This window comes from Micromesistius poutassou, assembly GCF_964030765.1.
Source record: "Micromesistius poutassou genome assembly, chromosome: 4".
NCBI classification, from domain to species: Eukaryota; Metazoa; Chordata; class Actinopteri; order Gadiformes; family Gadidae; genus Micromesistius; species Micromesistius poutassou.
In genome coordinates this window covers 1747406-1762405 of record NC_140274.1, presented here as the reverse complement: position 1 = coordinate 1762405, position 15000 = coordinate 1747406, and the positions used below count along the sequence as shown (strand labels likewise).

The window sequence follows — 15000 nt, the reverse complement described above, 5'->3', positions numbered from 1 at the left end:
TCTCTCACTCTCTTTCTCTCACTCTCACTCTCTCTCTTACTCTCTCTCTCTTACTCTCTCACTCTCACTCTCTCTCTCTCACTCTCACTCTCTCTCTCTCTTACTCTCTCTCTCTCTCTCTCTCTCTTCTTTAATGTTATCGATCTATCTGTCTGTCTGACTGTCTGTGTTTCAGGCCCCTGTTCCCTATTGCACAGTCGCTGCACTTGGTCTCTCTCTCTCTAGTTAGGTGAAGGTATAGTAAAAGGGTTTTTTGTATTACTTGGGGTGTTTGTGGCGACCGACCAGCGGCCGCTGGGCGGTGCGCCTGGAGCATGGTGGCGTTCGGAGATCTGAGCCGAATGCACGGCTTCAAGATCTCCCTGAGTTTTCTGCTGCCCGAATGAATGGAGCAGTCGTGGTTTTTGTTGACAGTGTCGCAAAAGCGAACAAAGTAGTGGAGACCGGCATTGTGGTTAATGATTCCTATGTATCCGTATCTCCGCTAAGTACACCTGCGGCAAGGGTTACCATTTCCAACATTCCCCCGTTCATCGGGGATGAAGTGTTAATCAGGGAGTTATCAAGGCACGGTAAAATAGTGTCACTATAAGGAAGCTGCCGTCGGGTTTTAAGTCCCCGCTGATGAAACATGTCGTGGGATACAGACGGCAAGTTCACATGATTCTCAATAAGAAAGACGCCAAACTGAATTTAGTTTTTAGTATAAAGGTGAATGATTTTGATTATGCAGTGTTTGTAAATTCTGGCGCTCAAACTGAAATGTTTTGGATGCGGGAGGGAGGGGCATCTTGTGAGAGCTTGCCCGGAGAAACCCCCTGGAAAAAAAACCTGGAAAACGAGCTGAGGCTGCTGAGGTGACATCAGAAACCTCCCAAAATATTGAAACGGTGAAGCAGAGGGTGGCAAATGTGGAAAGTCACATTCAAAGTGCTATAAATGTTGAGGGGAAAAAACTAAATGGTGGAAAGGCAAAGCAGTGTGGTGAAAATCCAAAAACAGCAACTCAGAGTGTTGAAATTGTTGAAAATGATCTGGGTGTTGAGAATGAAAAGCAGAATGAATGTATTGTTCAGGAGGAGGGGAATGATGCATTAAAGGAGCCAGCAGAGAGCATTGAGGCCGGGCCCATCCTTGCTGCAGCAGAGGCAGTGAGGAAGGGTTGATGGAGGAGGAGGATACAGTGTGTAAGACTCCTCTCCTTAAGAGGAAACAGGGCAGCGAAACCTGCGGCTCCAAAGCCAAGAAAGCAGCCGGTAGTGAAGGGCAGGAGGAGCAGACAGAGTCAGAGTCCAGTGAGGAGGAGGAGGAGCAGCAGGCAGAGTCAGAGTCCAGTGAGGAGGAGGAGGAGGAGCAGGCAGAGTCAGAGTCCAGTGAGGAGGAGGAGGAGGAGCAGGCAGAGTCAGAGTCCAGTGAGGAGGAGGAGGAGGAGGAGGAGGCAGAGGCAGAGTCTAGTGAGGAGGAGGAGGAGATGGAGGACGGTGCTACAGACAGTCAGCCTCTCTGACTCACCGAGGCTTTCTGCTTCTCAGTCGGATGAGCTGTACACAGTACATAGCATACAAATGTTTCTTCAAAAAACAAAGAATATGAAAAATGTCCAATTTGATGATTATTTTGCAGATAAAAAAAATGCTGTTGCTATCAGTTAAGTCTCAGATGAGCAGCAGAGGGGAGGGAGGTTTCTCTGAGCAAGAAGTTTACAGGTTGAAAAAAATTGCTTTGAGACTCAAACAACAGCTTAGCAATGATGAAGACTGAATGTTTGTAAAGCAGTTTGTCTGCTGTCTCTTCTCATCTGTGTGTCTCTCCTCACATCGAAGGTAATGAGTTTTTTTTTTAAGGTTTCCACACTTAATTTAAACAGAGCTAGAGATGTGAGGAAGAGGGCTTGCCTGTTTGAAACTTTGAAACTTAAAATAAAAATTATAAAATTATAAAATTAATATAATGATGGTACAGGAGACTCACAGTGATGTTTTTAATGAAACAGACTGGAGGAGGGAGTTTGAGGGCCAAGTATTTTTAAGTAATTTTAGCAACATGAGTGCAGGAGTGGCTCTCCTCTTCTCAAGAGATTTTGTGCCCTTATCTCATGTGGTGGAGGAGCGTGTGAAGGGGAGACTGCTGGTGGTTAAGTGGCTGGTGGCAAAATATGAGCGTTTTAATATTGTATTCATCAATGTGTATGCCCCAACTTCTGGCCCTGACAGAGTTCAGTTTTTAAATTAGCTCAGTTTGGTTTTAAATAAGTGTGTGCCAGAAGATTATTTGTTTTTGGGAGGGAATTTTAACTGCACAGCTGATGATAAACATGATAGAAATCATACAGAACCACATGCACCCTTTCGGAAGGCAATGCTAGCACTCACAGTCTCAGGATGTCACAGGAGACTCACAGTCTGAGTGATGTATGGAGGAAAATCCACCACAATATAAAGCAGTACACGTGGGTCCACAGCAGGGAACTTGTTTTATCTTTAGCTAGGTTAGACAGGTTTTATTCCTTTACGCATCATTTTAGCATTTTCAAAGGGTGTAATATATGTCCAGTAGGTTTCTCAGACCATTCAATGGTCTTATGTGAGGTTTTTATTGCAAATATGAAGAGCAAGTCTGCATATTGGCATTTTAACACCACTTTGCTTTTAGATGCGCATTTTAGAGAGGTTTTTATTTATTTTTGGAAAGGTTTTAGAGAGAGGAAGGGGGATTTTGAATGTTTAAAGCAATGGTGGGACTATGGTAAAGTACAGATAAAGCAGCTTTGTCAACAGTACATTCTCAATGTCTCTCGTGACATCACCAAGTCTATGAAAGATCTGGAGATAGATATTGTGGAGCTGCAGAGCTCTGCGCAGTCCACTGGAAATGGAGGTTGTGTTGAGAACCTCAAATCAAAAAAAGCCGTGCTGGCAGACCTGCTGGGCTCCAGAGTGCAGGGGGCGCTAGTCCGCTCGCGTTTCCAGAGCGCTTCTGTAATGGATTCCCCGTCCAAGTTCTTCTTCAATCTGGAGAAGAAGAACGGCCAGAGCAGACAGATCCATGCGTTGGGGTTTTCTCAGAGAGTTTTGAGGACTCCTCTCTTGAGGACTCCTCTCTCCCCCAGAGCTGCAGGAGGGCTGTTCTTACTCTGTTGCCAAAGAAAGGAGACCTGCATGAGATCAAGAACTGGAGGCCCGTCTCACTGCTGTGTGTGGATTATAAGCTGCTGTCAAAAGTCCTGTCCAATCGGCTGAAGAAGGTGATGGACCAGCTCATTCACCGGTCTCAGACTTACTGTGTGCCCGGCAGGTCCATTGTTGACAATGTGTCACTTATTAGGGATATTTTGGAAGTCTCCGGTTCTTTGGGCTTAGATACTGGTCTGGTTTCTTTAGACCAGGAAAAAGCTTTTGATCGGGTTGAGCAGCGTTACCTTTGGAAAGTTTTACAAAGGTACGGCCTCAGCCCGGGTCTGATAGCTAAGATGAAGGTCCTGTATGAGGACATTGAGAGTGTGCTTAAGATAAATGGTGGTCTATGTAAACCTTTTAAGGCAGAAAGAGGTATTCGACAAGGCTGCTCCATGTCTGGTATGTTGTACTCACTGTCCATAGAGCCCATGTTGCACAATGTTCGTTGTTTTATTGATGGCTTGTTTTTACCTGATATTAGCACAAATTTTATTTCATCAGCCTATGCAGACGACATCATGATTTTTATTAAAAATCAAGAGGATGTTGACAAATTGGGTAAGATTGTTGAAACGTTTGGAAAGATCTCGGCTGCCAAAGTGAACTGGGCCAAATGTGAGGCTCTGGCAGTTGGGAGGTGGTCTGCGGGGCTGCCCCGGCTGCCTGGGGGGCTGAGCTGGAAAAGGGGGGGTCTTAAATACCTGGGGGTTCATCTAGGGGATGAACAGACTGAAAGGAAGAACTGGGAGGATGTGCTGGAGAAGGTTGAGGGGAAGCTGGCCAAGTGGAGGTGGCTGCTTCCACACATGTCCTACAGAGGAAGGGTCCTCATCATCTATAATCTTGTAGCGTCAACCTTGTGGCACAGACTGAAGTGTTTACAACCCCCTGCTGGGCTCTTACAAAAAGTCCAAACGGTAATTTTAAACTTTTTCTGGGATAAGTTGCATTGGGTTCCTCAGAGTGTACTATATCTTCCAAAAGAAGAGGGGGGCAGGGGTTAGTTCACCTGGGGAGCAGAGCGGTGGCTTTCAGGCTGCAGTTTATCCAGCGGTACCTCTCGGGGCAGGATGATGTCGTCTGGAGACAAGTAACAGGCATCATTTTAAGGAGGATGGCGGGCCTCTTTTTAGACAAGTCTTTGTTTTTATTGAATTGTGTTTTTTTTCGTGTGTGTAATTTGCCTCCTTTTTATCATGGTGTTTTCAAAGCTTGGACTCTTTTTAAATGGGACAGACTGGGGCCCAACAGCGTCTCTGTTCTGCCCCTGGTGTGCGGGGCCCGGCTGGACTTGCAGGATGGCAGCAGCCCTGGCCTCACCCAGCGCCTGCACTCCACTGGGGTGGTCAAGCTGAGGCAGGTGGTGGACGTGGCAGGGCCCGGGTTTCACAACACTGAGGCTGTAGCTTCTCTCCTGGGCCTGAGATCCAGCCGGCACACCAGAAACATCATGAACCAATGGACCATCAAACTGACCAGTGAGGAGCGAGAGATGCTGCGGGACTACTTCAGCGGGGCGGATGTACCGGATGAAGGGGATCCATTTCCAGAGCTTGGTCTGTCGGTGGACCAGACCGGACTGGTGAAACCCATGGTTTTTTCCAACGCCACGATGGATCTACAGTTACCTTCTGGAAAAAGTATATATAAGTACTGTGTGGTGGCTACGCACAAACACAAACTGAGCACTAGGAGGGACCCGGTGTGGAAGGAGAGGCTGCAGGGCCGTGTGCCTGTGTGGAGGCTCCTTTACAAGCTGCCTCTCAACAAGAGAACAGGAGACCTGCAGTGGAGGCTCCTGCAGGGGGCGCTCGCTGTGAATAGTTTTAGTGCAAAAATCAACCCCACTGTGTCCGAGAACTGTCCATTCTGTGACCAAACTGAGACTCTGGTCCATTGCTACCTGGACTGCCACAGACTGAGAGTTTTATTCAATATTTTAAAAACAGTGTTTTTAAATTGTGGAGAGGTTTGGTCGGAGGCTGCTTTTATCTGTGGTGCTGGTTACGATAAGGAAAATCTCTCTCTCTCTCTCTCTCTCGGGTATACATGGCGGTGAGTAAATCGATTTGCCGAAGCGTGTCATGCCCCGGTACGATAGGTGGCGCTGTGCCCATTTCAACTAGTGGTAATAGAGCCACCGGTTGACCTCTTTACGTCACCAGCAACAAGAAACTCAGGCGGCATTCGAGAAAGATGTTTTCAGTAGACCGCTGTCAGTTCACTTCGGGTCCATATCACCTCAAAATAAATGTATTTTTCTTCGAACTTGTTTACGATCTTTATTCATTCATTGCGCCGCGGCCAAACTGACGGGGATATTCTCTGATATTATGAATCTTAAAGACTGCGTCGGGTCTCTGACTCTCTGGTACTTCCACAACAAGTAAAGACCTAGTGGAGTTTATCTCGCCCATGGGGGAAAAAGGAATTGTGGGAAAGGAACTTTGGCTTTGACTCTCTGAAGTCAAGATTGAACCGATCATGGAGGAGAAAGCGATTGTTGTCGTATGTGGGCTTTGCCGCATAGGTGATCCAAAAGCCGGTCGGAACAATGGTATGTCAGAGCGGAGGGTTTATTCGGATACAAAAATAAACCCTATAATAAAGGGACGTCGGACTAGTGGGCTGTAGGACCAATGGGAATTTTTTGGGTTATTGAGAGGTCGGCCGCGGCACAATGAATGAAGAAAGAACGTAAACACGTTGGAAGAAAAAAACTTTTTGACAGATGTGCCCGAAGTTACTACTTTACAACCTCGTTGATGACCCACATTTAGGAAAACATGTACTTGTAATTCAGCCTTGGGTGAATTACAAGAATGACGGCGACAACAACAACACGACTATCGTCTCCTTCTACTTCCAGCTCACGGCCCCGGGAAAAGATCTCGAGCATGCACAGAACGCAATTCAATGCATAATCCAATTCGACTCCGTACAGGCACGCTTAACTCGACTATGAATCGCATTATCTAGGGGTCTTAACTCGACTATGAGAAACCCAATTCGATTCGATTTTAGCTCGACTAAGGTGTACACATGCATCTTAGTAATCCAATCATAGTTGGACTAACCCCCCCCACCGTGTCCCCCCCCCCCACCTGCTAGCTGGTGCTGTTTGCGGGGAAGGTGAACACCATCGCGGGCATCGCCACCATCTTCTTCCTCCTGGTGTACGCCGCCGTGGACCTGGCCTGCCTCGCCCTGGAGTGGGCCTCCGCCCCCAACTTCAGGTAGACACACACTCACACACGCACACACACACACACACAGACACACACAGACACACACAGACACAGACACGCACACGCACACGCAGACACGGACACACACACGCACGCACGCACGCACAGACACACACACACACACACACACTCACAATCACACTCACACCCTCCCTGCCCCCCTCTCATGAACACCATGGATTGGTGGACATGTGAATCGTCCTGTATGTTCCCCCCCCCCCCCCCCCCCCCCCCCTTAACAAACATTGTGGCGGGAGGCTGGCCTGTTTTCTAGCACTTTCTCCCACTTTGTAAACCATATTTGCTGATTGATTCTCTCTCTCTCTCTCTCTCTCTCTCTCTCTCTCTCTCTCTCTCTCTCTCTCTCTCTCTCTCTCTCTCTCTCTCTCTCTCTCTCTCTCTCTCTCTCTCTCTCTCTCTCTCTCTCTCTCTCTCATGATGTGGAGGTTTTTTTGGTGTTGACAGCTGGCAGGTGTTGCCAGGGCAACGGTGAGCTAATCAAAAGACACTAACCACTGCCCTCGGTGTCCACAATGGAGAGGGGCCAAAGAATGAATAGTGTTTTTAATGTGTGTTGTATGCGTGGGTCCGGCCTGCTGGTTGTGTGTGTTTTATGCGTGGGTTCGGCCTGCTGGTTGTGTGTGCAGTGTGTAGTGTGTAAAGGTGCTGAAAGCCGTGTTCACGCCGCCAATTCATGTTGAATATGGCGACCACGTACAGCCCTAGATTGGACTGTAGAAATGTAACTTTAAGCAACAGGATTAGCAATCGAGCTAATCCAGAAATCTATAAAAAAGTTAGTAAACCTATTTTCAACAGCACAAACAGAAGTGTGATATAAAGGGCCGGAGGAGAGACAGGGTGTTGATAAGGTAACAGTGATACAATCTGCTCCTCTGTGTTTCCACTTTTTAATCTGCTGTGTAACAAGAAGCTGAATAACGCATGTGGACAGCTGCTGTTGTAGTTCTGCAGGAAAACGTTCATATCCCCTTTTGCTACTTTGTGGATGTTGCTTGAAAGCCCGATCTTTAGAGAACACCAAAATGGCATGTTCACGTAGGCTGTCAAACTGCTTTCAACACCACAATTTCCTCATGATTACAGCATAGTTGTCAGGACTGCTCCCCTGTGACACCGGTTGGTTGGTTGTGTGTGTTTTTCTTGCTCCTCTTCACATTTGCTCATCATCTGTAATCATCTCCACCACTCTACAAGAACCCTGCGCCAGCAGCCATTCACCGCCAGATCCATGTGCGCATGCACATTCCAAGGCCCGTTAAATGAGCGGCCTTGTCAGAGAGGGGATCCTAACAGTCTCTGTGGCCCAAACGTTGGCTTTCCATCCGTGGAACGAACTGCACTCAACACTCGGCTGGAAGGGTCAGTCCATAGCTCTGTTAGCATTAATTGACTAAGGCAGTGGTACTCAAACTTTTTATACTGCGTACCACCTCAGAAAATATTTGTCCCCAAGTACCATCATTAGGAACAATGTTATAAAATATAACAAACTACAGTAGCGTAGGCCTGCGGCCCTATTCTGCTACACACAGTTCACGCCGGAGGCACATTTAGTCTTAAAAAATATATTATTTATTGTCAACTGTGGTCAGCTGTACAAAGTGGTAGCACTAGAACATACACAGAGACACACACGCACACAACAAGTGAGAACATTAAGAATAACAACTGTGTACCAACAACCTGTTTGAAAATGTAAGGCTAAATACAAATAATATTGAAAGTTGGCCAGCCCACTGATAACTGAACTTCTATAAGCCTCATGAGACGGGCGCGCCTGCCTCTGCAAACACAGTCCTGCGATGTCTGGATACATCGAGGTCAGCTTCAGTCTCAGGTGTGGCTCAGCATCAATCCTGCTTCTGTATTTTGTTTTTATGATGGAAAGTGAAGACAAGACAAGACTTTCTCGCACTGATGTGAAGTCGTCAGCTGATATTGAAACAAAAATATTACAGGAAAGGCCAAACTTATTTTAAACTCCATTTTTAATGATCTCTTGGTGAACGTATTTCCATTCGTCCTAGTATTTTGATATTATTAAGTCAACGAGACAGATCCAAGACACACACACAGTTTAACGTGCAATGGTTTTTATTCACCCAAGTATCTCAGAAGAACGACAAGAGTGTGCCGCCTTCATAGTCCATAATCCGTTGTTCAATCGTTCAGTCCAGGGGTCAGCTCCAGAAGGGTTGTCTAAAACAAAGCGGTCGGTACACAGTAATCAATGAAGTCCTCTTACTCTCACTTGCCAGTACACACAGTGTTAGCTCCCCAGCGGCTAACACTCCCCAGAGGCTCACACAGACGCCCTCTGGGTACCTAGCCTATCCCCTCCCTGTGTGGGGTTTGGCTCTCTCTTTTAACCACCCAGCACTCCTGGTTAATGGTCCTCAGGTTTGTGTCGTTACCAGAGGAAGTCCATTTATGGCTTGGGGGTGGAGCCAGATATCTCCCTTTACCTTCCATTGCCCTCACTCCTCCCTGCCGTCTGCCACAGTATGTATGTATGTATGTATGTATGTACAGTATGTATGTATGTATGTACAGTATGTATGTATGTATGTATGTATGTATGTACAGTATGTATGTATGTATGTATGTATGTATGTACAGTATGTATGTATGTATGTATGTATGTATGTATGTATGTACAGTATGTATGTATGTATGTATGTATGTATGTATGTATGTACATATGTATGTATGTATGTATGTAGTAATGAATGATTTTTTGGAAACTCTTTTGCGTACCACTTAATAGCGGATACCACCAGTGGTACGCGTACCATAGTTTGAGAACCGCTGGACTAAGGAGCTGATTAGAATCGTCTGAATGCTGTGGTTGTGAAGCAGTTGGGCCTTGAGGATTTGCCTCAGCCATTGGAAGCCAATGCTCTGGATGGACGGCTCCTAGACAGAATAACATCTAGGACCACACCAGTGCACCTTCTGTTGTCAGGTAACCATCAAGAGGAAATACGTGTCTACGTAATAAATTCCCATCATGTTCCTGTTGTTCTTGGTCATCCGTGGCTGATGGAACATAACCCTCAGATAGATTGGGTTTCTGCCAAGGTACTTGGTTGTTGGAGCCCATGTTGCCATGTGTCCTCAGTCTGCTCTGCCTCCGTCTGTCCCTAGTCAGGTTCCTTATCAAGGACTTTTATGCAGCATGCCTCATCTGTCTTCTCCGTCCCTCGGGCAGTTTCTTCTATGTGTACAAGAAGGCCAAGGTCTCTATCTGGGCATTAACTTCAGAGGACTCAATAACATAACAGTAAAGAACAAGTGTCTGTTGCCTCTCATTAACTCGACCTCCGCAATGTGTACCATCTAATGGAAGATGGGCTATACCATACCCCTAGGTCACTTTGAGTGTTCAGTGATGCTGGGGTCACTAATGCTCCACCGTCTTCCAGAACCTAGTAAATGATGTCCTTAGGGAGATGTTAGATCGATTTGTTTGTTTACTCCAGAACCCTCCCGGGACATGTCCAGCACATCCGCCAAGTCCTCCTAACGAGTTCTGGAGAACCGGCTATTGGGGAAGGTGGAGAAATGTGAACAAATGTGCCCTCAGTCGCTTTCCTTGGTAACATCGTCGCCAAGGGACTGGTAAAGATGGGCCCAGCCAAGGTAGACACAGTCCTGGATTGGCCCGGGCCTGCTAGCTGGTCAGCCCTTGGCGGTGAAGGAGGCTTTGGAGGAGTGGCATCGTTGGCGGGAGGGATCTGAGCGGCCCTTCTTGCCCCGGACAGATCTTAAGAACCTGGCAGTGGAACCTCAGAAGAACGACTTACCTGTCAGGCCAGATGGGCTTTCTTTTTGGTCCTTTCTCTTTCACCTTGACCCATGTTGTGGATAAAACCGACAATCTAATACTCACAAAACATGAGAGGTCAAGAAGGACTAGGTTTGAATGTTCAAGGCTTTATTACAACTGCACAGAGTAGCAACAAAACCTGAGTTGGTTTGCAAAGAACTCGCGAGCGGCCTCAGACCCCGCGTTATATTCCTACTTGTGTGGCCTCCCCTGAGATGTCTTTGGCCAATCACAATGCTCTAAACTACGGGCCCTCCCCGTTCCCGTTAACATTTATCTTCCCGCCCCCCGGTGCCCAAAATACATTCAAATACAGTAACTCATCAAGAATTACATACAAAAGGGTTACACATTAAACGGTAGTTACATGAAGTTACAGATTACACATTACAGTTATATGACGTGAGGTCTTTGATTAAAATCCATTCATCGCCTTGTTTATTAACCTGATCTTAAACCGACATGATTTACCACATGTGTTTAAGAGATGAGTCCTGTTAAACCAATATTTATTTAAACAGTAAAACATGCATTGAAATAGTCAACAATGCCACTATATTTGTCTGTGGCATATACAGTCATGATCATAAAGCTGGTAGTGTCTGACTTTAACAGGAGTATGGACTAGTTGACTCCAACTTCTGAGTGGAGTCAACCAGTCACACTCCCAGAGCAAGTGTCCCGTAAAACGCTTCTTATCAAAGCCCCCCCCCCCCCCCACTCACCGTGACGTGAGCCAGACCTCTCGCTCTCTCTCAGGGGCCACTTCTATGTAAATGAGGCGATCGGGGGTTCATCTTTTGAAAGCATGTGCCGTGAAGAGAGACACATGTCCCTCGGGATGTAGGCATTTCTTGACCGAAGGAGGCCAGATAATATTAATACAGTGTTTAACGTTTGGCTTTACTGTAACACTATTTAACTTATATACTTATATACTTAACCTTAATATCTAAGTGAACTGAGAACTATACTGATGTCATTGACTACAGAGGGATAACTGTATCAGTGGCCGCGGGTCAGCCTAGGGCCTGCTTTGATCCACGGAAACCCCCGTACAGGAGGTGTTTATGAATGACCTGTTGATTCAGTTTCTCTCTACCATAATTCCAACCATTTGGCCGAGATGTTCTTTCAAGCCTCCATTATTTTCTACCATATATCCCCCCTTTGGGACTTACGAAGTCCCACACATCCCTTAACCCACCTGTATTAGCATTTTACGATCTAGATGAATCCTCGGTTACTCTACCCTCCATTTATTGCACATTTATAAAACACAAAATTAGAAACATTACATTCAACATCATAATATTCAAACACATGGAATAGGTCTTTCCAGGTGCAAAGTTTTTGTACAGAAACACATCAGCCGGTGTGTTTCTGTCTTGTCTTATCAGACAGGCACTTGTCTTCTCTCCATCGGTGAGTCCATCATTACTGCTGCTCCACCGGGGGAGATGCTGGGTCTGTGCGTGGCGCCCGGGCCTCTATACCTCTTGGGGTCGTTGGTTTCCTCTCCACCTCCACGTCTAAGCTTCCAGGGGGGAAGGCTCTGTGGTTACAGTGTTTACCCCTCAGCAGCAGGTGGAACAGGTTGCCACAGCCGGTCCTCCCCCGTCGCACTCTCCAGGGCTGTCAGTTCCTGTGAATGATACAAAACCAAAGGAGCTTCATAGCTGAGCGGCATCTGACTGACACCAAAAGTTTTCATGACACATCCCGTGTGCTGACTATAGAGGCTAAGACGGTACCTATTTTTGTTAACCAACGGCCAAACATTTTGTCAAACCTGTCCATGACCAGCATTATCTTTGAGGTCATCACGTAGACTACGAAATTTCTCTAAGGCCAGTAAATAAGCCATCAGGGGCTGTATTGTTAGGAATGAATGTGCAGCATTCATCCCTAAGCATTGCACATACACCTCCACGTTCAGCTAGAACCATATCTAGGGCCATCCGGTTTTGCCAAGCCATTCGGGGTGTGGCGTGCACCTGTTCTGGGTTAGTCTGGAACTTTGTATTGGTGCTGGTTCGGGTTGTTGGATGGCTGCTATGGACAGTAGGGAGATGAAAACAAGCATGACAGATGACATGACGGCTAACATGTATGCACCAGGTTATAACACAAGAAATTAAAAATGTACTCAATTTGTTTCAGTTCTGGTACTTAGCTCTGGATAGTGGCTGGGATGGCAGGATGAACCGGCATCGGATGTGGTTCCAAGGGTTTGGTCGTGCAGTGGTTGAGATGGTACCATGTGGTGTTCCCTTTCACTTGGGTGACTGTTGGTGTTGCTCTGGTGGATTGCTCCTTCTCTCCTGGGCTTGTTTCACTTTCTCCTGAACAACATGCCCTTTCCCGTCAGTAGGGGAAGCAAAGCCAGCCCATTGTTCCAGCTACGTGTGTCGTTCCTGCGGTTAATTGGAGTATCGTTATCGAGGTGAGAGCCGCCCAGCAGGCTCACCCCGACCCAGGGAACCACCCTGTGGGTCGCTTTTGTTCTGCATATGGTCGTCTTGTGTGCTTCAATGGGCCACTCATCAAATCGTACCCTTCAGCCTGGCCACCAGCTCACCAGACTCTTGCTGTCCTCCGGATAAGGTTTTGGTGGCCGTCCTTGAAGGAGGATAGTCTTACGTCTCTGCTTGTCCTGTAATAGGACCTCCAATCAGCCCGGTCTGCTGCGCCTTCTGCCTGTTCTGGTCTCTTTGTGGGTCCGGCCTTTGTATCTGAGTTGACTGTTGACTGTTTCTGATGTATTCAAACAGTAGTTTACTATTACTTTACTATTAATACTACCCTCTGCCAAGAATACCGCAGATCTGTCGGTGAGGGAGGTTTTCCACGTCCACGGCCTCCCAGTGACATTGTTTCAGATCGGGGTCCCCAAGCCATCTGGACAGCCTTCTGCTTCGCGATTGATGTCATCCCCAGTGTCTCTTCAGAGTATCACCCTAACAAACGGCCAAGCTGAGAGGGCTAACCAGCAACTTGACCCCTCCGCTGTCTGGTCCCCACCCATCCCCCTGGGCCTCCCAGTTCACTTGGGGGGGCGTTTGTCCATAATACCCTGCCCACCTTAGCTACAGGTAGGTCACCATTTCAGAGAGAAGCCAAAAGTGGTGGAACTCCAGCTCCTAACTATTCCCAGGGTGAGGAGGTATCCCTCTCAACCAAGGATCTGTCCTTTAAGACGTCACCTAGATTCATTGGACCGTCTGTCATGGATAAAGTCATCAGTCTGACAGTAGTCCGTTTGAAACATCTCCGTACCCTCCTCCATTCCACCCATTTTTCCCATTTTCCCATTTTTCCATTTGTCCTGCTTGAAACCCGTCTCCAACCGTTCGTTGATTCCTCCTCCTCCTCCTCCTCCTCCTACACCACCTAACATACTTGCCAACATGGTCCGTCGTCTGTTGGACTGTCGCCACTGTGGCCGCTTGCTGCATTGTCTTGTTAATTGGGAGAGTTAAGGTCCGGAAGAGAAGTGTTGGATATCTCGCCAACAGGCAGCCACTGCTAGATCGCCGCATGGTTGTTGTCTACGGTCCAAGCGTCCATACGTCCATCAGTTTGCCTGCCAGTTTGTTTGTTAGTTGACTGCCTGCCTGTAACATTGTACCTGTTCTCCCTGTCTTCTGGATGACCAGCCTGCCTGTCCACCATGCAGCCAGCACTCACTCAGGATTTACCACCTGGAGTCACTCACTGTTCCCCAAGCCCTAACACCAGCCTACCACACCATCTCAAAGCCCTGCCTGGTTTCAATCAATTATTATTGTTAAGCTTACCTTGTTCGTCTGTGTCTGCACTTGGGTTCTGCCTAGACCTGTGACCATGGCCACTGTGTAGGCTGTTTGTTTAGTGATGCACACTGAGATGAATATCATGGGATTCTTGGCAGCGGTGTGATGGGGGAGATATGGGGGTATGATGATGGTGACGTGGAGGCAGGAAGCCAAACGGGGGCTGATGTGGAAAGCGTGCTGAAGGCCTGACTTTGGTTCTTTTTTGAGATTTGAAAAACATTTCCTTGTACAAGTCTCTTGTCAACGTGTTCACCTGCATGCGATTGCTAGTGTGTTCTTGTTGTTGTTTGTCTTGTTGTTTTAATGACCTACAAGATGCAGAAGATTAGTTGAAACAAAATGCTTCTATTGAATACGTCTAACTTTCCCTGCAAGATTGAAGTGTAATTTCTTTCTCAGGGCTGCGATGTGGGGAGGGGGAATACCATTTAAACACCACGACTGTTGCCTTTATAGTCATGAAAAAGAAGAGGCTGATAGTGTGGACAGATTACGTGGCCCCTGTTATGGATTCTCTCGCTACAGCCGTTGAATATCAGATGGTACCTCCCGGTAATCGCAAATAAATGTTATCCAATACATAGCATGTCAACAAATATAACAAAAAAGAATTACTGGTGCAAACTGCTGCAGAGGTGATGAATGGTTGTGGATCCACAAGGCTTCATCAAACAAGTCTTAGTGAATGAGGCGTTGGCTTCCCTTTTAGTATCTGTGGAGTGTAGGTGTGGTTGTGTTGCTGCCTGGCTTACCTCAACCTGACCTTACGCCTCACAGCGCGTCCACCCTCAGAACACACACACAGCGTGATACATGCCAATGGAATTGCTGCTGTCAAATTATGAAGTAGGTAGAAAGAATTACAAAAAAGCTGAAAATGGCCCTAGTGATGGAGTGGTGGTTTA

General features: G+C 47.0%; 1 protein-coding gene across 1 annotated transcript in view; it reads left to right on the top strand.

The window, feature by feature from the left end:
• Positions 1–15000, top strand: part of LOC311342358 (solute carrier family 12 member 9) — a 62614-nt gene that overhangs the window by 26274 nt on the left and 21340 nt on the right. Inside the window, exons 9-10 of the mRNA XM_084467205.1 lie at positions 6288–6412; positions 12711–12768. Coding sequence (XP_084323331.1) covers positions 6288–6412; positions 12711–12768 — 183 coding nt within the window. The remainder of the gene's footprint in view (positions 1–6287; positions 6413–12710; positions 12769–15000) is intronic.